The 24,471-nt window shown below is 45.1% G+C and overlaps 1 protein-coding gene across 2 annotated transcripts in view; it reads left to right on the top strand.

The window, feature by feature from the left end:
• The window catches only part of EIF2B3 (eukaryotic translation initiation factor 2B subunit gamma), a 153,745-nt gene extending 134,219 nt beyond the window's left edge, over positions 1-19,526 (top strand). For both annotated transcript variants that reach the window (XM_059897914.1, XM_059897904.1), the window contains 2 exons: positions 11,296-11,399; positions 19,307-19,526. In XM_059897914.1, the coding sequence (XP_059753897.1) occupies positions 11,296-11,399; positions 19,307-19,359 (157 nt within the window). In that variant the 3' untranslated portion in view covers positions 19,360-19,526. The remainder of the gene's footprint in view (positions 1-11,295; positions 11,400-19,306) is intronic.
• The last annotated feature ends 4,945 nt before the right edge of the window (positions 19,527-24,471 follow it).

Here is a 24,471-nt window from a genome sequence, read left to right as displayed (position 1 = left end):
TAGAACACTAACAAAAACACAACAGTTATTAACTCTGTTTTTAAAAAAAGTTGTACAAGAAAGGAGAAGGCATCAGAGTTTGCTATGTGGCTCAACTATGAAATAGAATTAACATAGTCATAATAAACACTGAGCATTGACCAAAATTATGCTATAGCTATATTGAAAGGATGAGGGTAGGAAGGGGAAAAGGGAGCAGTGGTGGGGAGAAAGGAAAGCTAAATCCTCATCTTCCATTGTGGGAAGTCTACTGACAATGCTTAAAACTGAAAAATTAAGATGTAATATAAGCATGTTATTATCTATAGACATGGAAGTAAATACTGAAATACTCAGCAAAAAGAAGTCAAAGAGTTGTCTCTGGGAAGAAGGAAATGAGTTGAGGGAACAGGGGACTACTATTTTTCGTAATAAAACCGTCAGAACAATTTGCTTTAAACTTCAAGCATGTATAACTTTAACTGCAAAAAAAAAAAAAAAGCCAGAAATTTTTCTGGTACACTGCTACCAGTGGTGTGCTGATAAATTGTTAACAACCAGTTCTCCAAAGCAAAAAATAAGTGGCCTGATTTGTAGCATTTGCCAATTCCCATGATATGAAGTTTCCCCCTATGACCAGTGATATCAGTGAACACTGATTTGGGAAGAGACGCTACGAGTCAGCTCTCCCAAGCAGGACGGGCTGGCTCCAGCACAGCACTGATATAGAAACCTGTCTCAAGTATTTCACCCTTTCATCAAACACTTAAGGACTCACTCTATGCTGAAGAATGTAGTAGGCAACTGAAGACGGAAAACTACATAAGGCTCAATCTCTTCCCTCAAGGAACTCATAAGCTATATGCAACAAGAAGTTACAAGTGCTGTGATAGAAATCTGTATGGTCACAGAAGAGGAAAGGGTCAGAGAAGACTTAATTAAGGAAATGACCCTTGAACTGAATCTTGAAAAATGAGTAGAGCCCCCCAGGCTGGAGAAAGGAATGTTCTAGATACATCAAGAATCTGAAGTGTGAGAGAGCATATCTTATTTCAGAAACAGCTCCTCATTTTGATGTTAGCTCAGATTTCACCACTTAAAAAGAGGCTCTGCTGACTACCCTCTCAGAAGAAACCTGTCCCAGCGCTCCCTGTTACATCTTATTTTCTTCATTATAACATTATCACTGTCTGGCCTTATCTTGTTTACCTGTCTATCACAAGAAGATGTTAGTTTGAGAATGTAAGTACCTTATCTTTCTGTTTCACTGTTATATCCTGAAGGCCTACAGGAACTCAATAAATATTTGTTATGTGAAAGAATGGTAAACGATTCATCATGACCACAATATAGAATTCAGAAAGAAATGGATATGACAGAAGACAAGGCCATATAGATGGACAAAAGCCAAATCATGGACTATCCTCTAAGGAGTTTAATGGGTAGTGGTAATTTAAGAGTTTAAAGAAAAGGAATAGCATGATTAAATTCCCATTTTATGAAGATCATTTTGGCTGTGGTGAGAAGGATGATCTGTAGAGGGTAAATACGGAGGCAGGAAGACTACTGAAATAATCCTGGTAAAATGGAAGAGGTCCTTAACTAACGCAATAGCAGTGGAGATGGAGAGGATAAGTAACAGGGTGGTGAAAACTGTAAAGCATGATGACTGCCTGGATATGTGAGGTGAAAGAGAAATTAAGGAAAATTCTTAGATTTCTTGCTGGAGCAATAAAGTTTCTGGTGTGCCAGTCACTAAGATAGAAATCAGTGGAGAAGGAGCAAGATTTGCAGGGTGGGAAGCAGAGAAATGACACGTTCCATCTGTGACAAGTTGAGCTCGTGGCAGGCGGCCTGACGTGCAGCACTTGCTATATAGGACTGGAGTTCGGGAAAGAAGCCTGTGCTTGAACTACAGATTGGGGGCGGTGGGCATGGAGGTGGTAACCGAATCCATGGATACAGCTGAGACCACCCAGGAACAGTGTGTGACATTGAAAGAAAAGAAACCAAGACAGAACCTTGGAGAAAGTCAGTAATTTTAGACATAAGAAAAGGAATCTAAGGAGACTGACAAGGAACGAGCAAGGAAGGAATGTAAGGGCAAAGGGAGAGGACAGTTGGCGGTGAAGCCCAGGTTTCTAGTTGGGAAAATGGTAGATGATGGTGTACTCACTGAGATGAGGAAGGGTGAGGGAGGAGCAGATTTGTGGGGAGATAAGGCTTGTGTGGGGCACATGAGATTGGAAGTACCTGTAGGACATCCAGGTGTGTGGAGGTATCTGGTAGCCAGTTTGTGAGCAGAGGTTCGGAAAAGAGGTCAGACCCAGAGACCGCTTCCTGAATCACTGTGTTCTCTAACTTATTTTCCTGTCTCCATTTTTCTTTCTCTTCCAAATCCACCCTTCCAGCATTGGTCCTGTGGATTAGAGCATGAGCTTTGGGGTCAGACTGCCAGACTGAATCCTGAGTCTGTCACTTACTAGTCATTTAGGGGATTGACTTTACCTCTTTGAGCCCGATTTTCTCATTATAAAATAGGGTAAAAACTGGGTTGCCTCATAGGTTTATTGGGAATACTAAGTGAGTTAATAGACCTAAAGCACTGAGAACAGTGCTTGGCACAAAGAATGTTAGCTGTTATCATCATCATCTTCTTCTTCACTACTTTATCTCATCAGAGAGGTGACATGTTGCCAGTGTTGTCATCCTAAAGAATATCTCTGATCATATCCATGTTCTATTCAAAAACTTTTGAAGAATCCCCATTACCTTTAGAATAAAGTTTCAGTCTTTTGGAAGAAGTTGAGTAGGATCGGTGTAAGTTCTGCTCTGTACATTTGGTAGAATTCCCCAGTGAAGCCATCTGGTCCTGGACTTTTGTTTTTAGGGAGCCTTTTTTTATTACAGATTCTATTTCATTTCTAGTGATTGGTCTGTTCAAGTTATCTATTTCTTCTTGATTCAGTTTTAGAATAAAGTTTCAACTTCAGAGTTTCTCATGTTTCTCATGATCTAGCTCCAACACTGGGTCCTGGAATGTTAGAGTGAGATGGGGCCTTTGAAATCATCCAGCTCAATTTCTGCATTTTTACAATGAATAAATCGTGGCAATCCAGACTTTTTTCTTATTGTTCCTGTGCATATCCATATCCCATTCCAGATTCCTACGTAAGACTGACAGATGTCACCATTCTCTTAAAAACCAGAACTACACTTGCCTTTATCCATTTGATCACCTGGTTCTAGAGTAGCTCATGAGGCTTTGTAACTTCCACTCTGTCTCATCTTGCCTCAGACCTTCCAAGGAAAACAGTACCATAACTCTTGTTTGCTCTAATTGGTAACCTCTCCCTCCCCTCCTGTGGGTGGGCAGACAAAGGAGCAGCTCCTAAAGCCCACTGTTAGTGTCCTGAATTGACATGAACAGACTTGGTAAGGAAACTAAGGCTCTGTAAGGAACTCCAGCTTATTTATATGAGAGAAGTTCATAGAAAGACCTAGCATAATATCCCAGAGTCAATTGCTGTTTTGGGGGAGGTATAATCTTGGATAGCCTAATAAGATTTCTAGCTGGGGAAACAGTAAAGGTTTAGATGGTGGCTGCTGCTATTTTTCCAACTAAAAAAGTTTAGGTGAAGCTATAGGCAGCCCACATGGGACTAATGACTAGGAAGGCCATTAGAGACTACCCAAACCTGCAGGTTAGCCCCTGGTGATAAGATGAGACATCTTGCATCCCATATGAAAATTTTCCCATTATTTTTGGGTCATTTAGTTTTGTTTTGTTTTGTTTTTTAATTTTTTTTTTTTTAATTTTAGTTTTGGCTGTGTTGGGTCTTCATTGCTGCGCGCGGGCTTTTCTCTGGTTGTGGAGAGCGGGGGCTACTCTCATTATGGTGCGCAGGCTTCTTGTTGTGGTGGCTTCTCTTGTTGCGAGCACGGACTCTAGGCGTGTGGGCTTCAGTAGTTGTGGCACACAGGCTCAGTAGTTATGGCTCACGGGCTTAGTTGCTCCGTGGCATGTGGGGTCTTCCCGGACCAGGTCTTGAACCTGTGTCTCCTGCATTGGCAGGAGGATTCTTAACCACTGCGCCACCAGGGAAGCCCCGGGTCATTTAGTTTTAATTACTTATAGTAAAGTTAGGAAAGGTGATTAAATTGCAGTCATGTGAGACTTGATTACCCTGATGCTATTACATCTGGACTAAATGGCACAGTAGGAGCATGAATTTGTCTAGAAAGGAGTTTCTCATATTCTTAGTCTGCTTGTCTCTGCCAGCATTGGTGAGCTGCTAAGACTTTCTGGACAGTGGCTTGGACACCCGCCCAAGGTCCTCAGGACTTAAAGGATGCTAATAGGACCGCCTTGGGGAAGGTGTGGGCAAGACTATGCAGAGAAGCCTCCTGCCTGTCTTTCTGATTTTCTACCACTTCCAATTTATATGACAGCTGATGTTCAGCAATCCAAAGTGTAGTGAAAACTTCATTGTTGAGGCTTCAGTGTCAATCCTGTGTTCTGCATCTTTGGTCCTCTGGTCCTGATTAACATCTCCTGCATTTCCTCCTAGTCCAAGGTGAATGACCCAAGCAGCAGTCTAGGGTAGCACCTTCACATGCAGGCAGGCTGGGGAACCAGGATTTCACCTGGATTTTCCGTGCTTTCTGCAGGCAGCAAGTGCAGCCCTCAAAGCCAAGCAAGATACAGTACTGCTGCTTCTCATTGTTACCCTGAGTGTCCTCTTTACCGACATTCAACTCACTGCCCTGCCCACTGAGCCCCTTACTTTTCCACTCCCCTTTATCCCTGACATTCACTGTGCCTGAATTGCCTCTCTTTAGAGATCTTTACCTGTAGAAATCCTACCCATCTTCCAAGGTCCAATATGTATTCTAACTGCTTCATGCAGTTTTCTTGAATTTTCCTAGCCAGAAATTATCTCTCCCACCTCTCTGTTCCCTGTGCGCCCATCACTTTACTTATGCTCATGTGACACTTACTGCATCTTTCTTTTTTCCTCAACTAGACTGTAAATTCCTTAAATACAGAAATACTTCTCATATGTCTTTGTATCCCTTAACTCCCAATACTGTATTTTTTTTTTGGCTGCGGTGGGTCTTAGTTGCAGCACATAGAACTGAAAGAAAAAAACATCAAGGCACATAGAAGGGAGAAAACCAGGCTGGCCTCATACTTTTCTGTGACAACATTTAAGGCCAGAAGACAGTGAAACAACATTTAGAAAATTTGGAAGGAAAACTATTGTGACCTAAGAATCCTGTATGGTTGAAATATAAAATCATCAGAAATACTCCAAGGCTCAGGAGACTTGTCACCCATGAACCCTCTGGAAATCTGTACTCAAAGACATAATATAGCCAAGTAAGTAATGAAACAAAATACTGACAAATGGGTAGGTTGAGTATAAAAGTGAACTTCCTTAAACATAAAATTAAGTCTGTGGCAGTTAGAGTTGAAAAAAGATCATAATTGTTCAAAGAATTCTGTCCATGTTTCTCCAGTCACACTTTTCAAAAAACCAAATTATAAAATTTTGGCAAGATCTCCTGGACTTAAGGGGCTCCTTCAGACTTTTGATTCATTCCCTACTTGGAACCATTTGCACTAAGCCCATCTTCTTAGACTACTACAGCTTATTTCTTTTAAGATTGTTACATCCTGGGAATTCCCTGGCTGTCCAGTGGTTAGGACTCCACACTTCCAGTGCCGTGGGCCTGGGTTCAATCCCTGGTCGGGTAACTAAGATCCCGCAAGCCGCACGCAGCATAGCCAAAAATAATAATAATAAATTTTTAAAAATAATATTGTTACATCTTTACTTTTATTCCCCCTGAGCCCTTTTTCTTAGCCTCTGCTTAGGGAATATAATTAGATTTCTGAGGAGGAAGACATTTTTCACTACTAAACCTTTATACAGTAAAGGGAGGCACATAGAACTAAAAGGAAGAAATGTTCAGCCTGCTCACTGGAGTCAGTACATTTTAATCTAGAGGACCCAAGAGCAAGAGTGACCAGAGGCAGGAAGAAAGTGAGATGTTTCTTCAAGTATTGTATCTCGTTACATGAATTAACCTGGATAAATCTCACAAATATGATGCTGAAGGAGAAAAAAGCAAGTTGCAGAAGGATACATAGAGAATGATAGCATTTATATAAAGTTTTTAAACTTTGCAAAAGAATACTATATATTGTCTACTAGTATATGTAGTAAAAATGCTTAAGATCAATAAATACCAGAGTCAAATAGTAGTTACCTCTGGGAGGAGAAGGAGGGAAATGTGAAATAAAGAAAAATACTTTATTTTTGTATTGTTTTTTGGTGGGTACACAGGTGTTCTCTATATTCTCTGGACTTTTCCATATGCCTGAAATATCTCATTAAAAATAATACATGTTCTTCATCTAGAGGAACACCTGGACCAGGGCCTCTTGGGCCAAAATTAGGAGCCTCTGGCATCTGGAGAGATACGGGCAACTCAGCCATAATCTTTGGGCTGAAGCAGTGGGTTGGCCTAAAGCAGACCTTCAGTCACATGCCTAAAAAAGCTACGTGTATCTCCAGTTCCTTACTCTTTTCTCCCCCAAGGTTATGAGTAAGTTTAGAAAGCCTGCCAGCTAATCCCCAGAGAAGAACCTGCCTGTCCTCAGAGTTAACTAAGAAGTTTCATGGCTCTTTACCACACACTGCCAGTTAGCAGCTGAGGCAGAAGCCCGTGGCACCGTGGAGAGTCACTTACCACTGTGTAGGCTTGGGCACATTGCTTAACTTCTGTGAGCCCCACTTTTCTCTGTAAAAATTAGAATAAATACCACCATTCCTGCGGGTTTGCTAAAAGGATTAAGTTACATAACGAATATAAAGCGCTTTGTGTAGTGACTGAGCTGTACTAGACATTAGATTTATGTGAGTTCCCTTCTCTCTTGGAATAAACTGAAGAAAGCCCTAACTAAAGCCAGAGGAGGAATGAGAATTTGGAGGCACTCCTGCTTCCCAGGTGAGGGTTTCTTCCTCCTGTCATATGTTATGGTATCTTGGCAGTGATCTTACAATAAGCCTCTGTTTTTCTCATGGCCACCTCTCCACTGAAGCATTAGGGTTCACGGGGTAATTTCTCAAGGCCTGCAGCTTTGCTTAAAATTTGACACCACCAAGAAGTGAGGACCAAAAGCCCATTAATCTTAGACATCTCTGAGCAGCTTGTTAGAGAACACAGCCAGGCATCGGCACAGCAGAGTCCTTAGTACCAAGCTGAGAGTTAAAAGTAGGTTTCAGAAACTGTAGTTCTGGCACTGGGGCCAGGTCTTTTCATGAGCTGTATAGGAAGTACCTCCCCTCCTGCTTTAAGCACTGAGGAGAAAAGGCAAAGTCTTTACTGTGGATTGGCGACCTGGAGGGGGGCTTGTTTGATATGGTAGTGTCTGTCCTTCCCCTCCAGCCTGAGCAAACACACATACTACCTGTAAAGTCCTTAACCTTGGAGTTCTTTCTGGACAAGAGGAAAGCTAAATTGTCTTAAAATTTTTCCAAAGAACCTCAGCCTTGCTAGGTGACTTGTGACTGCAACAGTGATCATGGGAAACAGTTGAGAAACAAGTGGTAGAAAAGATTTCACACTCACTAAGCATTTTGTCGTCTCAAAGCCTTTCACAGATTCACTGAACAAGAGCTTCAGAAGAGCCCCCAGCTTCCCATCAATCAACCCACTTTTTCCCTATCACATCTGTAGACTCGCTAGTGGTGGTTTATTTGTCTCAGAGGGAGTTACACACAAACTGGATGAGACAAGCAATAAAGCAATATGGGAGGTTCCTGAGACCTTAATCAGACCTGTTAAACATAAGGAGAACCCAGGCTATCCATTGGTGTAGAAATTTGACCTCAGTCATTCCAGATTCTTCCTTCCAGAAATGGTTCCCACTTGTGTCCCAGATTCCAAAATAGCCATTTAGTACTGTCTAATTATGGCTGCTGGAGTTCCTGTTGGCGGTTTCTTGTTTGCTGACTATGTTTACCCCTAGCCTAACTCCAGAGCATGCTACTACTCTTAAACTACTGAGTAGGAAGCATCCCCTTTCTCCCACTTTGAAAAAAGAAATGAGACTTTTCAGTGACAAACTTGTAGCCAGTTGTAAGCCTGCTATGTCTCAGAAGCCTCTGTGTCTGAGGCTTTCTATACTTCCTTACTCTTCTCTTGGGGTGAATTTTCCCCTAGGAGCAGGAGTCACCCTAACCACTGACTGGACTGCTTTTCCTCAGGCAGAGGGCAAATTGGAAAGTGCTGGAAGGTCCCCTAATGCCCACCCACTGAGTGTATCCTGAGTCTGAGCCAAAAAACAAACTAATACTAGGACTTCCCTGGTGGTCCAGTGGTTGAGACTCCACACTTCCACTGCAGGGGGCATGGGTTCGATCCCTGGTCGGGGAACTGGGATCCCACATGCCGCATGGTGCAGCCAAAAAAAACCTAAAACTGTTTCTACCCATCTCTAGCCCACACCACAGAGGTGCTGTGGCTTTGGCCTTTTGCTGCTTTCCAACAAGCTTTAACCTTCTAGAAGAATAGAGATAAAAAAGGCTCTGGAATGCCATAAAGTGCTAAAATTCCTTTTTGGCAGTTTACTAAAGTTTTGGCATTTGGGAAGAATCTTTTTCTTTTTAATATTTATTTTATTTTATTTATTTTTTGGCTGCGTCGTCGGATCTTAGTTGCGGTACATGGGATCTTTCGTTGCGGCTTGTGGGCTTCTCCCTAGTTGTGGCGTGCGCGTTTTCTCTCTCTAGTTGTGGTGCGTGGGCTCCAGAGCGCATGGGCTGTGTAGTTTGCGGCACGCGGCTCTCTAGTTGACTCACGCAGGCTCAGTAGTTGTGGTGCACGTGCTTAGTTGCCCCGCGGCATGTGGGATCTTTTTTTTTTTTTTTTTTTTTTTTTTTTTTTTTTTTTGATGATGCTTCCGTTTTTTTTTTTTTTTTTTTTTTTTAAAGACTATTTTTCAAGGGGATGATTTTTTTTTTTTTTAATAGCTACTTTATTATTTATTTATTTTATTTTTGTTTGTGTTTGGGTCTTCGGTTCGTGCGAGGGCTTTCTCTAGTTGCGGCAAGCGGGGGCCACTCTTCATCGCGGTGCGGGGACCGCTCTTCATTGCGGTGCGCGGGCCTTTTCACTATCGCGGCCCCTCCCGTTGCGGGGCACAGGCTCCAGACGCGCAGGCTCAGTAGTTGTGGCTCACGGGTCCAGCTGCTCCGTGGCATGTGGGATCTTCCCAGACCAGGGCTCGAACCCGTGTCCCCTGCATTAGCAGGCAGATTCTCAACCACTGCGCCACCAGGGAAGCCCGGCATGTGGGATCTTAGTTCCCCGACCAGGGATTGAACCGGCGTCCCCTGCATTGGAAGGTGGATTCTTTACCACTGGACCACCAGGGGAGTCCCACGGAAGAATCTTTTTTTTTTAATGGCCTGTGCATGATAGTTTTAGTCCTTGGAATGGCCTCTTTTCCATCCGCCATGCCTCCTGGGTTGCTTGAGGATTTTTTTTTAGTTGTTTTGTTTTGTTTAAATGGATACTCACATCCTTCCTACTCACCTCTTTCTTCCCTCCAGCTGCCCACTTCTGACTCTTTAGGGTATTAAATATTCCCTTGTTAGGGTAGAGCTCCTTCCACAGAGCCATCTTGGCTCAAAAAAACAACTAGGCAGGGCTTCCCTGGTGGCACAGTGGTTAAGAATCTGCCTGCCAATGCAGGGGACACGGGTTCAAGCCCTGGTCCAGGAAGATCCCACATGCCGCAGAGCAACTAAGCCCGTGCGCCACAACTTCTGAGTCTGTGCTCTAGAGCCCGTGAGCCACAACTACTGAGCCCGTGTGCCACAACTACTGAAGCCCGTGCGCCTAGAGTCTGTGCTCCGCAATGAGAGAAGCCACCGCAATGAGAAGCCTGTGCACTGTAACCAAGAGTAGCCTCCGCTCGCCACAACTAGAGAAAGCCTGCACGCAGCAAAGAAGACTCAATGCAGACAAAAATAAATAAATAAAATAAATTAAAAAAAAAAACAAACTAGGCAGTCCCAGGCTTCCTCTAGCCTTTTCTCCCCTTAATTTCTTTCTTTCCTTTTTTTTTTTTTTTTTTAAACCTTATTTATTTATTTGGTTGTGCCAGGACTCCTTAGTTGTGGCTTGCTGGCTCCTTAGTTGTGGCATGCAAGCTCTTAGTTGCGGCATGATGTGGGATCTGGTTCCCTGACCAGGAATCGAACCCAGGCCCCCTGCATTGGCAGTGTGGAGTCTTAACCACTGCACCACCAAGGAAGTCCCCCCTTAATTTCTTTGTATGGCATTATGATTAAATGTATGAATTCTGGAGTCAGGCAGACTTAGTTTTGAAATTGCTACTTGGCAGTTACGTGGTTTTAGGTAAATGGTTTAACTTAATCTGTTACCTCATCTGTAAAATTTGGTTATTTTTACTACATCAGAGGTAAAAATGGTACTTCCAGAATGATTTAGGAATGTCCCAGATGATTTTACTGATGAAATGGCTGGATTTGTAAGTCACTCCTGTAATGTATATAGAATATTTAGCACAGTACCTGGCCTGAGGTAGGTATGCAATAAATGCTAGTGAAGATTTTCAAAAGGACTTTTCCCCCACCCACCAGTCCTCAGAAGCCAAGAAGATGCTTTTTAAACACATTCAAATGCTAAGAGCCAGTGGAGCTACTCTTGAGACTGTGGCTTTTATGAGTAATCTTTTATGTAGAATGGAGTTGGTTTAAAAAGCATCCTTTTTTTTCTAAACGAGTATGGTTTTGATTAACCAGGGTCTATGATGAGAGCTGTGGGGCACCCACTGTTTCCATAGCTGATCTCCTGGGAAGATTCATGGGATCTGAGCTTCCAGTGAAATTTGGTATATATTCCCAGATGAGAGACAGGAGCAGTGGATCAGCCCAGGGACCAGGGCCAGCTTCCACCCCCAGACCAAAGGAAGAGAGATTGGATGGAATTTAGACTTCCCAGTCTGGGGTGCCTAAAGAACTGAAGGCAGACTGGTTGCTCTTTTCAGCCTTTGGGGGAATATCATGATGAGCATATACAAACTCTGATCTTCTCTAAAGCCCAGCCCTCTCCTGGCCCAGCTGAGCCATTCTGTCTTCTAATGATAAGCTTGTAGCCATTAACTGGACTGGCCAGCTAGTCCTAGCATATGGGGGAGCCAGAACCCCCAACCCATAGTGACAAGGATAGTGATGAGAGCCATGGACACTCCCTAACTTGGTTACTGTGTTACAGAAGCAACATCCAGGGCAGCGTCATCTGCAACAATGCTGTAATCGAGAAGGGAGCAGACATCAAGAACTGCCTAATTGGAAGCAGCCAGAGGATTGAAGCCAAAGGTAAACCAGAAACCAAATTACAATCACAGGTGCCATTTTTTATATATCACAGTAGCACAGATAATGCTCAGTGCTGGTGAGAACTGGGGAGCAAGCATATGCATACATGTCAGGTGAGAACATAAATTGATAAAGCTGTCTTAGGAGGGGATTGACATCACTGTCAAATTTTTTGACTTTGACTTTACAGTTCCATTTTTAAGAATTTATCTTGTTAGATAAGCTCATATATATTTATGCAGCCTTACTACCAAAAAATTGAAAACATAACAGAAAGATCTGATGACCCAGATTGGCACCAGTACATTACAGTGGCTGTTAGGCATAAGAGAGAAGGGCCAGTGATCCAACAAAGGCTCTGGAACTAGCTCTGGCCTCCTGCAGTCCTTGACTACCTCATCTGACCTGATAGTTAAGAGAGAGAGTCCCATAGATTCTTGGCCTGGAAGAAGGTTAGCAGCTTCTTCAGAAGCCATTTTCTCAGAGCCATCCTCAGCTGCTTAGCGATGACGCTGTGAGCTTTACTGTTAGCTAGCTCTGCGCTGTAGCTGTAGAAAGACTGTATAGTGCTTGAGAGACATGCAGACATCAGGATTTCCCTGCTGGGCTGGTCAAATTTGAATGGTCCATAATTTGGCTGGGTATTTTTAACCAAAAAGTAGACAAAGCTCAAGATCAGTAAGGATGGCTCATTCCTTTTCAGATTATTCCTAAACCTAAAATAGGATGGGATAGGGGAGTTGCTGAAGGAACTAAACCCACCAATTCTGAATTGGTGTAAACCACATCATTTTCCTTCTCCCAGTAAGTAGAGGCCTTCTTCAGTTTTTTCTCCTTCCCTTTTTTAAAGTTGTATACTTCCCTTGTGAGCTTTAGACTCAAACAGACCCGGGTTCAGATCTCAGCTGTGCAACTCACTGGACGTGCACCAGGTTAAGTTTTTAATTTCTTGGCCTCAGATTTTTGAAACTAGAAAAATTGAGACAATAATACCTATCTTGGAGGATTGTTGTGAGAATTAAATACAGTTAAATGTTGTGAGGAGTACACACAGCTTCTGGAGCATACCAGGGGACTTACAGCTCCAGATACACACCATGCTCTTGTGCCTCTCCATGCCTTTGCACATGCCCCCTCTCTCTGGAATTCTTGATGACTCTGCCCAAGTGCTTTCTCTATAGAACCTTCCCTGACTCTTCCCATGATTCCCCACAGTCAAAATGAGCATTCCTTCCTCCTCTGCTCCTTTTTCAATACCTTTATTAAAGTATATACACAAGTTATGGCTATTATTTATGAATCTACCTTCCCTACTAGACTGAGATCCTCAGGCCAAGGATTGACTTATTTCAATATGTATCCCTAGCTCTCAGAACAGGTCCTGGTTTATCGTAGATAGTGGGAAGAGGAGAGATGAGTGAATGAATTTTGGATCCATAAAGGGAATTTGGGGGCATTTCAGGGCAGAGAGTTTGGGTTCCAAGAAAGGCATTTGTGAGATAGTTTGCAATTATCATGAAATCTCTTCTGGCTTTTCTTCTAAACTTATGCTGATGGAAGAACCACATAAAACACCGATAAATGAACTGGGGAGATGTGGCCTTGGCCTGAAACCACCCTTCAACCTTTTTCTTCACTTGAGACTAGATGCAGCACTCCTCTTCATTGCCTTTCGTCTCACATTTCAAGTGCTTTCTTCTTCTACGTGTGAGAATTGTCATTTCTAAGAGGCCTTTCCTGGGTGTCACTAGTTTACCAATAACGTTCTTTGTTATAAACATCATAAACTAATAACTCTGGCTGATTTAAGCTGATAAAGAATTCATTGTAAAGGTAGGTAGCTCACAGCTCTAAGATAGTTGCAGAATCAAGCTTAGAAAATGGGTTACAGCCAAGATTTACACTCCAAATCATTCTGGTGAGGACACTGCTGCCATCCTTGCTGAACACTGGTTATCACAGTTGGCAGTGCTACTCCAGCCGCCCAGCAGGTGGATTCTCTCTGGTTCCTACTTTTTTGTGTGGTGGCCCAGCCCAAGGTTTGTGGTGGCTGCATTAACAGGTCAAGCCTAGATCCTATACCCATGCCCTAGCTACAGGGAAGGCTGGCATTTTTAGTTCAGTTAGTAGGAGACAAACTCCACCCAGTGTCTCACCAGAGAACCTTTGAACAGGAGTGTTGGTCAGCAGCGGTGCCCCAGCTATTGGTACTTTCTGCTGTGATCCCGTGCCAGCTGAGAGTATTAGCTTAGGTGAGAGGGCTGAGACACCAGCTTGGACTCCAGCACAGGAGGCATGGATGGCCCTGCCCTCCTAGAGCGCCACCGGCCTACAGCTATTGTTTACAGCTTTAAAATGTTCTCACATGCATTGTCTTATTGGATTCTCATAAAAGCCATCTAAGGTAGGGATTCATTATGGACCCATCTGGTGAAGTGGAAACTGAGACTTTGAAAAGTTGAAATTTACCCAAGGTCATAGCTAGTACCTGACAAAACTGGGTCTTCAGCCTGAACTATTGACAGCCTCCAAAAAGACCAGAAGAAGAAGCCATTCCTGGCTTGTCTAGCAGAATTTGGTCATTGATACCCTTTTTCTCCCTTTAGTCCATCTTTCTCGGACCAATAGGAAAAATATTTTTGGACTCCATATTATGGCTCTCACTCTCCTCAGGAACGTCAGGTCTTAGCTCTTTCTCCTGCTCAGCATACCAGTTCACCCAGGCCTACCCTTGGCTTGCAGAGAAACTTGTTTTTTGAGCATCTGAGGCCTGTTGGTTGTTTCTTAAAAAAAGGATTCAGAACACCAGCCTTTTCTCTGACTCCATGGAAGGCCTTGGAAGGGATCCCCAGAGCTTCAAAAGCAGCTGCTCAGCTGGTCTGTGGGGCTGCTTTCTTACCCCATCCTTTCCCCTGTCTCCTCATTGCATTTCTCTCTCCTGCTTTGTTCTCTTCTGTTTGGGTTTATGGCCCCACACCATGTTTCTTCCACCACCTTCTTGCCTCTTTGTCTTTGTAAATTATCTCCTGCTCAGCAAAAAGTAGAAACATCCCCTAGTGCTTTTCTTCTTTCAGTCCCTCCTGGAGCCAGGAGCTGCTTCCTTTTGTTGTTTTTACTGGCATATTTGAATGAGTGAACTCCATTTGCCACTGCCCTAGGGTGTCCCTCCTTTCTTATTTGCTGGAACCTGGAAACTCACAGTTTTTGCTTGTTCTTCTCCCCACTTCCAGCAAAGTAATGGTGCTCCTTTCTTTTACTTTGCAAGGACCCCTCTTCATTCTGTGTGCAGAATGCATGAATGTCAACTGAATGCCAGTATTGAGGCACATCTCCCATCAGGGAGCGTAGGGATGTGCCAGCCAAACCCCTAGGAGGTCACAGGCTGCAGCGTCTCCTGGGCTTTCTGGCTCTAACTACATGCCCTCTCCTTAACGGTCCTGAAGGAGAGATGGCCAGGGAAGTCATCTGGACTTTAAACTGGAGAACCCCAACATTTCTTGCTCTGTCCTCTATGCTAGAGGGACCAATGCCTCCAGCACAGTAGTCAGTGCCTTCCTGCCACAGGTACTCCTGGCCAGTCACCTGTTCCCACTATCACTTTTCTTTTTTTTTTTTTTTTTTAATATTTATTTACTTATTTATTTTGGCTGTGCCGGGTCTTAGTTGCTGCACGCGGGATCTTCGTTGCGGCATGCGGGATCTTTAGTTGCAGCATGCAGGCTCATAGGTGCCACATGTGAGCTTCTTAGTTGTGGCATGCAGACTTCTTGGTTGCGGCATGCAAACTCTTAGTTGCGGCATGCATGCGGGATCTAGTTCCCTGACCAGGGATCAAACCCAGGCCCCCTGCATTGGGAGCGTAGAGTCTTACCCACTGGACCACCAGGGAAGTCCCCACTATCACTTTTCTTTGAGGCTGAGCCACATTGAGAATGCAAATTCCAAACCATCAGTGCAGCAATCAAGACCTGTTAACTATGGATGGCCCAGACAAACATCAACTCAGGTCCTCACTAGCAAAGAGTCAGGAGATGGCAAAGTCCCCAGTCAGTCTTCCTCCCATGGAGGGATTTCAGGAAAAAACATTCATCCTCAGAAGCAATGCCGTCCCCTCTCCAAATCCGAGTCATTTGCATGCCACAGAGTCACCACATCCATAGCAGTCTTCCACACCAAAAATGGGACTATCGTAACCCAGCGTAGGCCCCTCTGCCCTTTTTTAGCACTACCAGGAGAACAAGGCATTTTCTAACAATTCTGGCTTTACTCACCCCACCCAGCATGCTCAGTTAATGAGATTATCTCTGGCAAAAATCCTGGCAGCCAAGTTTGACCTCCTGCTCAAGCCAACTGAAAAGCCACAGCCAACAAAGTCAAAACCTGGGAAACTAATTGGACATTTCATCTGAGTCTTTTATTACTGTCAGTGAGAGAACTTGGATCTGTTCCCTGGTCCCACAGTGATCAGTCCTTTGGCTGTGAAAGTAGACCTGATGGGTACATAGGTCAAGTCCTGGCCAGCAGGAGTCCTCCCAGCTTCCCAACAGTGCAGCTTTTCATATGTGACTTGTCATTCCCTTCTACCTCAACTGGTTTTTTTCCCAACTTACTTTCCTCCCTTGTACTCTTCCCTTTAGGATCTTTCCCGACCTGATTCCAGCCCAGAACTTTTCCAGTGTGTTTATCGGAACCTGCTTCCAGCCCTGGCCAAGCGGAACTAGTACTGCTTGCTTTTCCCCTTCAGGTTTCCTCCACTTTACTGAATCTCCATAAAAATACATCTTCCCCCAAAATGCCAGATACAGTCTTCCTCCCCTGAGTCCCAGTGAGCAAACCAGAGATGGTGCAGGTATTTATTTGGAGCCTAGCAGAGCAGAAGAAGGTGTTGTTTGCCTCAGCCTAACCCCTTATTAACCCCTCTGGTCTGGAGCACTGAGGACCAAGAAGTGTTAATGAAACTGGCACTGTCTTCAGAACATTCCAGTGTCCCTGGAAACTAGGAAGAGACTGGGTGAAGGAAGAGCAAATGTCAGAGTCTGGTTATGAGATGATGTGGCTAACTGATGGCTACAGAGGGATAAAGGGCAAAGAGGAGCTTTTGGAGGTGCCCTGGGAAGCTAGCCAGAGAAACGTTTCCTTTGTTCTTTTCTGGTCAGTGTTACCTCAAGGTAGAGCCTGATTGACAGTCACACTCCAGGACCGGCCCCAGGCCTAGGGAATTTAGCAGCCTGAGCACTGTCTGGGCCTCCCTCCCATTCCTCTCACTGAAGGAAGCAGATGGCTATGAAGTATAAAAAGAATACCTCCTAGGGCAGGAGTACACAGGCCAGATGCAGCCACATCCTGTAACTTCCATTTAATACTCATCAAGGCTCTTTACATCAATTATCTTACTGAATCCCCACAACTTTGTGAGGAAACTAAAGCCCAAAGACATGAAATAATTTGCTCAGAGTTAAATTACCAATAGAATTCAAATCTCTATGGCTCAGAGCTCTCCTATTCTGCACTGTCACCTTTTCTTCTCACATGAGATTGCCTCTGTCAAATACAGTGCTGAAACAAGAAACTCTGTGAAAGGCCTAGACCTTGGTTTCTCTTCCTACTGGAGAACATTAGAGAAATAGGCCCGAAGATGCTCTAGACCCACTAGGACCTTTGCTGTAACACACCGGATGTGTCAGTTATATTCTCTTTGACAAGGGGATTGGAGGCCTTCTCCTCCATACATGCTCCTTTTCCCACTTCTCTACCCTCACATAACCCCCAAAACACACACACCTTCAACAAACAATTACCGCCTATCTTCTAGGCTCTGGGAGGCTAGGGGTGTAAAGATGAGTAAGACTTGCCTCTTGCTGTCCAGCTGCTCACAGTCTATTATAGAGACACAGATGAGTAAAGAAATAAGTACAGTAAAGTTTCACGGGTATGATGGTAGAAGACTGTCAGGGTTAATTAAGGACAGAAGAGAGAAATTGGTCAGTTCCTGGCACAAGGATCAGGAACGCCATCTCAAAGGAGAGAATTTAGGCTAAATCTTAAAATTGTTGGCTATTTACCAAATATACAAAAGGGAAGAACCTCTCAAGCAAAGGGGAACCATGTAAACAGGCACCTGACGGCAAAAAACAATCTGATATGTTGGGAATTGAAAATCATTTGGAAAATCTAGAATATAGTGTATAAGGGAGATATAGCAAGAAACAAAACTGGAAAGGTGGATAGAACAGAGGACATGTCTGAAATCTCAAAGTCTCCAAAGCTTCAGTCAGAAACCCCCTTTCTACTGACAGAGCAGAAGTAGGCTCCAGGCTGTGGGCAGTATGAACAGAACAAAACATCTCTTACTATCAAACTTGGTCCCATCATTAACGATCTTCATTTTGCTGCACCAAACCCTTCTGAGGCTGAAGTAGAGCCTCAGGAAAGTCAGAGTTTCTGCCTCACCTATCAGGGTCACTCTCAAGCCCCCAAGTGTGGCAAGAAAGGTGTTGGACCTTTAGAAGCCAAGCTAACCCAGAAGGAATCCATTTTCAGCCAGGTGGTCAGCCTTTTCTGTCTGAGCCAATAGAACAGTGAAAGCTCTCCTGCCTCCTACATCTGCTCCATACCTCCAGGGAACAAGCAGACAGCATGCTCCTGGTTTCCCCTACCCCTTCCAGACCATTGGTTCACTGCCTCCTTTCTATAGCTCTTACTCCTTGAAAGCTAACCCTCTTCTTAGCTTTCACCCCATCATTGGTAAGCTCCCAGGGCACTCCCCTAAATATATTGAGGGTTCACAGTCTTCCCCTTTCCTCCCTCTCTTTTTCCAAACATCTTGGACAACTTAAACATATTCATCGCTGAACCATCCAGCCCCTCAGCTTCACCATTCCCCGACCTTCTCCACCAGCCTTCACTCCCTTACAACTTTAGCTCTCCACTTACATAACCATACCCTATCCCTCTCATTACCCCAAACCTCTGAAATCTTTCATGTGCCAGTAGCTGTGCTAGACACTGGGGTGTGATCATAAATCCACTGCCCCTGCCCTCAAGATTCTTACAGTGAAGTAGAGATAGAGATATACATCAGGTAGAGTGTTTTCAGAGAGCAGGAAATGGACAGTTCGGAAGGGAAGGCATCACATAGTGGAGGTGCTTGATTAGGGCATTTAGGGTGAGTAGGGAGGGGAAGAAAGGCATTCTAGGCAGAGGGAACAGCATGTACTAAGGTCTAGAGCTGTAAAATAACATGGCTTCTAGGTACAAATGGAGAGTGATGGAAGATAAAGCTGGAGAGGTAGGCAAAGGTCAGGTCATAGAGGGCCTTATGAGTTTGGACTTTATAAAAATAATAACGACCACTGTTTGTCAAACGCTCAATGATTCTTTAACTCATTGAATCCTCACAATCACCCTGTCGAGTATGTGGTATTATTTACATGTGACATATGAGGCATCTCCCTTTCTCCTTTGAATATCTCCATTTAACTATTTAGTCTCTTTTCTTCTCACTATTTTCCCCCATTCCCTATCCTCTGGCCACACCACAGCTTTTCACATTCCTCTTTCTTACATCTTTATGTCTTTGCTCATGTTGTTCTAACAGCCTGGAATGCCTTCCCCTTGATATACTGCCTGAAAAAACTCTATCATTCTTTATGACTCAGTTCCAGTCCCCCTCCTGTGTGAAGTCTCCGGAAAGCCAGGTGTATAGAGAGTCAGTCCCCTCCTCCTGTGTGGGAAGATGCTGTCTCTTCCAAAGTCCTTTCGACAAGTTGTATTCCCAAGAGCTTCTAAAGAGCAGAGCCACATAGGAGAGGAATGAATGTTTATGAACACAGAATGAGAAGTAATTGGGTTTGAAATGACATATTTTGCTGCCATTTCTTAAACAATCTTTTCTTTTTCTTTTATAGCCAAACGAGTGAACGAGGTGATCGTGGGGAATGACCAACTCATGGAGATCTGAGTTCTGAGCAAGTCAGACTCCTTCCTCTTGGCCCCCAGAACTACAGATGTTGGCTGGCCCACCTGTTTGACTCTGTATTTATTTCCCAATAAAAGAAGGGCTCCCAAAGTCATGCTGGAGACTTAGGGAGTAGTCCCAAGCTCCACATCAAATGGGCTCCAGAGATACACAGTGTGTGTTCATGTTGTAGAGACCATCTGGAGCTGGCATGTGGAACAATGGCCTAGCTCTTGTACACCGAGGTTATCAGGCAGGGGCAGCAGCTGTCCAGTGGTGAAGTTCCTAGGAGGGCTACTTTCTGACTGGCTGGCCCAGCCTAGTCCTTAACAGCATCTCCCACCTGAAAGGACCTGGGGGTACTTCAGTCCCTGACCCTAATCAGGCTTTCTAGACCCATAGGCCTAGCTGCTGCCATTGCGACCTCTGCATATGATGTTCCCTCTACAGCTGTCAATTTGGGCAGCCTGGCCCCTGAACCTCAGTCCAGGACTTACTACTCTGCTCTCATACCTACCACATAGATTCCTGGCCCCTGACACCACGCCACCGCCAGCCTCACCCTCTAACCCCTGCCATTTACTTCCTATCCTTCCAGTCTCGGGTCAGTTTCTCCAGCTCAACTGTTATTACCTTGGAGACCCTAAAGCAATCAGGAGGCAGCCCTTGCCTAGCCAACAAGCCTATCCCCACAGGTTTTAGTGGAGGAAAGAGCAATAAAAGAAAGCCATGGTTTGAGAGAAGCCAGACCCCTTCTCACCTCCTCTTAGTGAGGTCTGCCCAACCTGGTAAGGAAGAGCCAGCAACCTATATCATCATTTGAAATTCTTTCTGAGTCTTCTCCAACTGTACTCCTTTATACCCTAATTACACAGACTCTCCTGCTTCAGATCATTGAGAAGTGAGATTTCAGTACTCACAGCTCTTCTGGAGCCCTGTGCACCTTGCCTGCACCACCCCCGCTCCCAAACACACACACTCTGCTCTTGCCTCTCCCTACATTGCTTTTACAGCCTGCAGGTGTTTGGTGGAAGATGAAAGTGGTTCCTGGGGTGAGATTTCACCTCCTAGAATTATCAAAGGAAAGGTTTCTCTTGATGTGCTCACTGTGGGTGGCTGTAATTATAAAGAATGATTTGAAATACTGGTTTCTACAGTGCTTCAAAAATCTGAAGTCTCTCAAGTTCATTTGAGTGATCTTGCCTGAATCTTAGTTGCTTTTATTGAACTTGTCAGAGACTAGATGAGCATTCCTACCCTGGGGGATCTCCACCTCCGCCAGCCTTCTTGGTTGCTCTAGAGCTCCACATTCCTCCCACTGGTCAGGACAAGGTTCCTGAAAGTTTGTCCTAATCAGACAGGAGCTGAAATGGCACAGCAGAGTGGTTGAAATTGATAGGACTGCAGGGGAGGTGGGAATAAAGAGCTGTGGTAGTGCCCAAGATGATCCCCTTTGGAGGTGATATTAAATTTGTGGGGCTCCGATGATGCTAGAGACAGTTCTGGCCTCGATGGAAGAAGACCTGCCCTGTGGAATGTTGTTTGGCTTTGGCCAAATCACTGTCTCTCTCTGTCCCTAAATTCCCACATCTGCAAAATGGAAAAGTTGGACTGGGTGACTTTTAAGTGACTTTCTCAGGTTTTGTCCCCTCTCAGAGCTTTCTGACCCTTGGGGTCCAGGTGGCCCAAGAGGCCAGAAGACTGCTCCTTGACCGCAGAAAGGGGATAGAGGTGGGTGGATTTGGAGGTTGGGTGGGGTAGGGGAAGAGAAGGGATTGATTAAACTGTCCCAGAGCCTTCCCATACCCCTTTCTGATCTTCCCCACTGAGCTCTTGGAACCCCTGACAGTAAAGTAGAGGAAAAGCCTCTCCTCTACCTTCCCTTGCACAAGCCCATGAGCAGCTCCTGCTCCAAGGAAAGGAGGGAGCTGGAGAAAACGCAGGGTGGGCTTCCCTGGTGGCACAGTGGTTAAGAATCCACCTGCCAGTGCAGGGGACACGGGTTCGAGCCCTGGTCCAGGAAGATCCCACATGCCGCGGAGCAACTAAGCCCACGTGCCACAACTGCTGAAGCCCACGTGCCACAACTGCTGAAGCCCACGTGCCACAACTGCTGAAGCCCACGCGCCTAGAGCCCGTGCTCCACAACAAAGAGAAGCCACCACAGTGAGAAGCCCGTGTACCGCAGTGAAGAGTAGCCCCCGCTCGCTGCAACTAGAGAAAGCCGGTGTGCAGCAACAAAGACCCAATGCAGCCAAAAATAAATAGATAGATAAATAAATAAGAGTTTAAAAAAGAAAGAAAGAAAAAGAAGACAAGGTAAAAGTCCCCCAGGGGAAGACCTTGCTGAGTTTGAGTCCCAGCTGGGAGTAGCCCCCAGCTCAGGACACTGCTGCTATTGTCTCCAACAACTCCAGAATTGGCTGAGTGCCCAAGGTGCTTTGATTTCTCTTCTCTTTGCTCTATTTGTCTGCCAGAAGGCAGGGACAGCTTTTGTTTCCTTTTGGCAGCATCTACAGAGGTTTGAAATGTAGTGAGCAACTGAATGTCCACTGGCCAGCTGCCTCTCCATGGGACAGAAGCCAGAAGAGCCAGGCAGGCAAAAGAATTGACAGAATCTGCCCTGCCTCTCTCTCCCAGTGATGCTGCATGAGGGGAGTGGAGGAGAGGGGGAAGGGGGCCTGTAATGCCAAATCAAGGAGGACTCTGGGGAGGTGTTGAGGAACAGGGTTCTGGGAGCTTGCCAGATCAGACAATTTGATGGCTACTGGTGCAGGAACCCCTCCCCCAGTAACCCATCTCCCCTACCTGCCAGCAAGAGCTCCCTGAGCCTGTAAGGGGATTGACCGCCAAGACTGCCCTCCAAGCTTTTTCCAAGGTGAGAGGCTGAACTTCCCAGTTCTTCACCACATTACTTTTGCCAGCCCACTCCCATCTGCAGTGGAAAGCGTCAGGGAAAACTCTAGCTGGATCCCAAGAGTGATCTAGGGGTCTGCACAGCCTAGTTTAGAAGCGGTTCCTATTTCCAGAGAATTGCAAAGAGTAGACTTTTTTTAATCCACAGGCATCCCTACCCCTAAGAAGGTACATAAGCCAGGTCTTGGTATGCTGCTTTTTAAATAGTTAAATGTGTCTGAGGAAGGCGGAGAGGGGTGTGGGAAGGACCACCCAGACAGAAGGTCTAGAAAGCTCAGCTCTGATGGAGCTGACAGGGAGATAAAGAGGCTGAGCAGGAGAACACATTCTACTAGAGGTCAGGATGACCTGTCTTCAGCCTGAGCCATCTGCCACCACCCAGAAGGCTTGCATCAGGGGCTTTTCTGCCATGGATAAATGGGGAAATTCTGCCTTGATTCTTATCCTCTCTCCTTCCCTCACCATCAAGGTAAAAGGCCATTCTCTGATCTCTGGTTGCAGCCTCTAGCACTAGAGACTTGACAGGTGCTACTGGAATAAATCTGCCTAGAGGGAAGGGGCATACATTCCCAGGCTTGGCCCCTAAACATAATGGGTGGTAGTGGGGGGCTGCTAGGGCATCTGCTTCCCTCCTCCACATCTCAGGGTCATTGACTTTGCCTGGCCCAGGTAACAGAAGCCAGCCCAAAGCATGGTGAGTGAGTAGCTTGGGGAATACCAGGGAAAGAAGGCCTGCCCTGGCTCCTCCCTCATGGACCCTACCCTGAAGCCAGGCTGATGACTTTCCCCAACAGAGTGTGTGTGTGTGTGTGTGTGTGTGTGTGTGTGTTGTTTTGCTTCACTTTTCCTGGCACTGTTCCTCAGCTATATATATTATCTCATTTAATCCTTAGGGCAATGTCAGAGATTATGTGACTTGCCCAGGATCTCATAGCCAGTAAATGAAAGATCCAGACCTTGAACCATGTCTTCTCCTTTTAGATTCTGTCACCCTCCCACCTCTCCCATCCAGATCTTCTCACTTCTGGAAACCTCCCTGAGTATTCCAGCTCACAGTGGTTTCCCATGTGGTCTCTGTGCTCCTTCTTAGGCTATGAACTTCTAAAAATCAGGTACTCTGCAACCCCAGAGCTTAGCAAAGGGGTGGCTCCATAAGAGACCTTAAGGAATATTTGTCTCAGTCAGTAGTTAGATTTACTCCTTGGTGATAATGAATGATTGCTTTTCTCTTTTTGTTATTCCTTGGAGAATTTCTCTGGTTTGGGCCCAAGACACATACCAAGGTCCAGTGGAAGTGACTGTGAACCAGGCTATTCCATAGTTGAAGCAGGCTGTTTATAGAGAGAAAAGAGGAGCTTCTTCCCTCCCTGTTCCCTGGGGTCTGTGGCTTTAGCTCACCGTGGCTGAGCTGAGCTGTACTTAGGAACTCAACTTTGTTGGGGAGAAGAAAGGTCACTTTGGAGCTCAGAGCAGTCAGAGGGCACTAGGCCCTGGGTTAGAATTGTTGGAACTGCAGACCAGTTTCTCCCACCCTGGTGTTTGGACTCTACAAGGCAAGGAGTTTTCTCAGCAGGCAGGCCCTGCCCTGAAAGCATCCATAGAAGTGCCGGACTTTACCACAGTTGTTAGCAATGGTGGGCCTGCTGTGGAAACAGAGTCGCAAGGCCCAGGTGATTAGCAATCTATTTCTCCATGGACCTTATGTCTGCAAATCTAGCGAGAAGGAAGGAGGCCTCAAGAACTAGTTACAGCAAAGCCTCTCTACTTCCAGTCCTGATGACACCCAGCCATACTCATCTTTTGCTATAGCCGCAAGAGCAATCTAGGGGCCCACACAACCTAGTTTAGAGGCTATTTCTATTTCCAGATAATTGCTGAGGGTACACTTTCTTTATACACAACAGGACCCTCTTCTCTATGACAGGGAGGAACAAAGTGCTATGCACATACGCTGCTCTTACTGTGTAGTCACTACTTGGCCAACAGCATCACATATGTATTAGTTCCTCCAAGGCATTTTGCTGGACGAATGGACCAATGGAAGTGGCAAACCTGCTAGGTGTTCACCCCCTTGGCCTAAAGTTCCCCTTTCACCAGAACTGAAGAGAGATCTCCAGGGAGATGATGTTAATTGACACAACTTTTCAAAAAGCAGTTTGGCAATGTGTAGCAAGAGCCATAAAAATGTTCATACTTTTC

Source organism: Balaenoptera ricei, chromosome 1 (genome assembly GCF_028023285.1).
Source record: "Balaenoptera ricei isolate mBalRic1 chromosome 1, mBalRic1.hap2, whole genome shotgun sequence".
Classification (NCBI taxonomy): Eukaryota; Metazoa; Chordata; class Mammalia; order Artiodactyla; family Balaenopteridae; genus Balaenoptera; species Balaenoptera ricei.
This window is presented reverse-complemented; position numbering and strand designations above follow the sequence as displayed.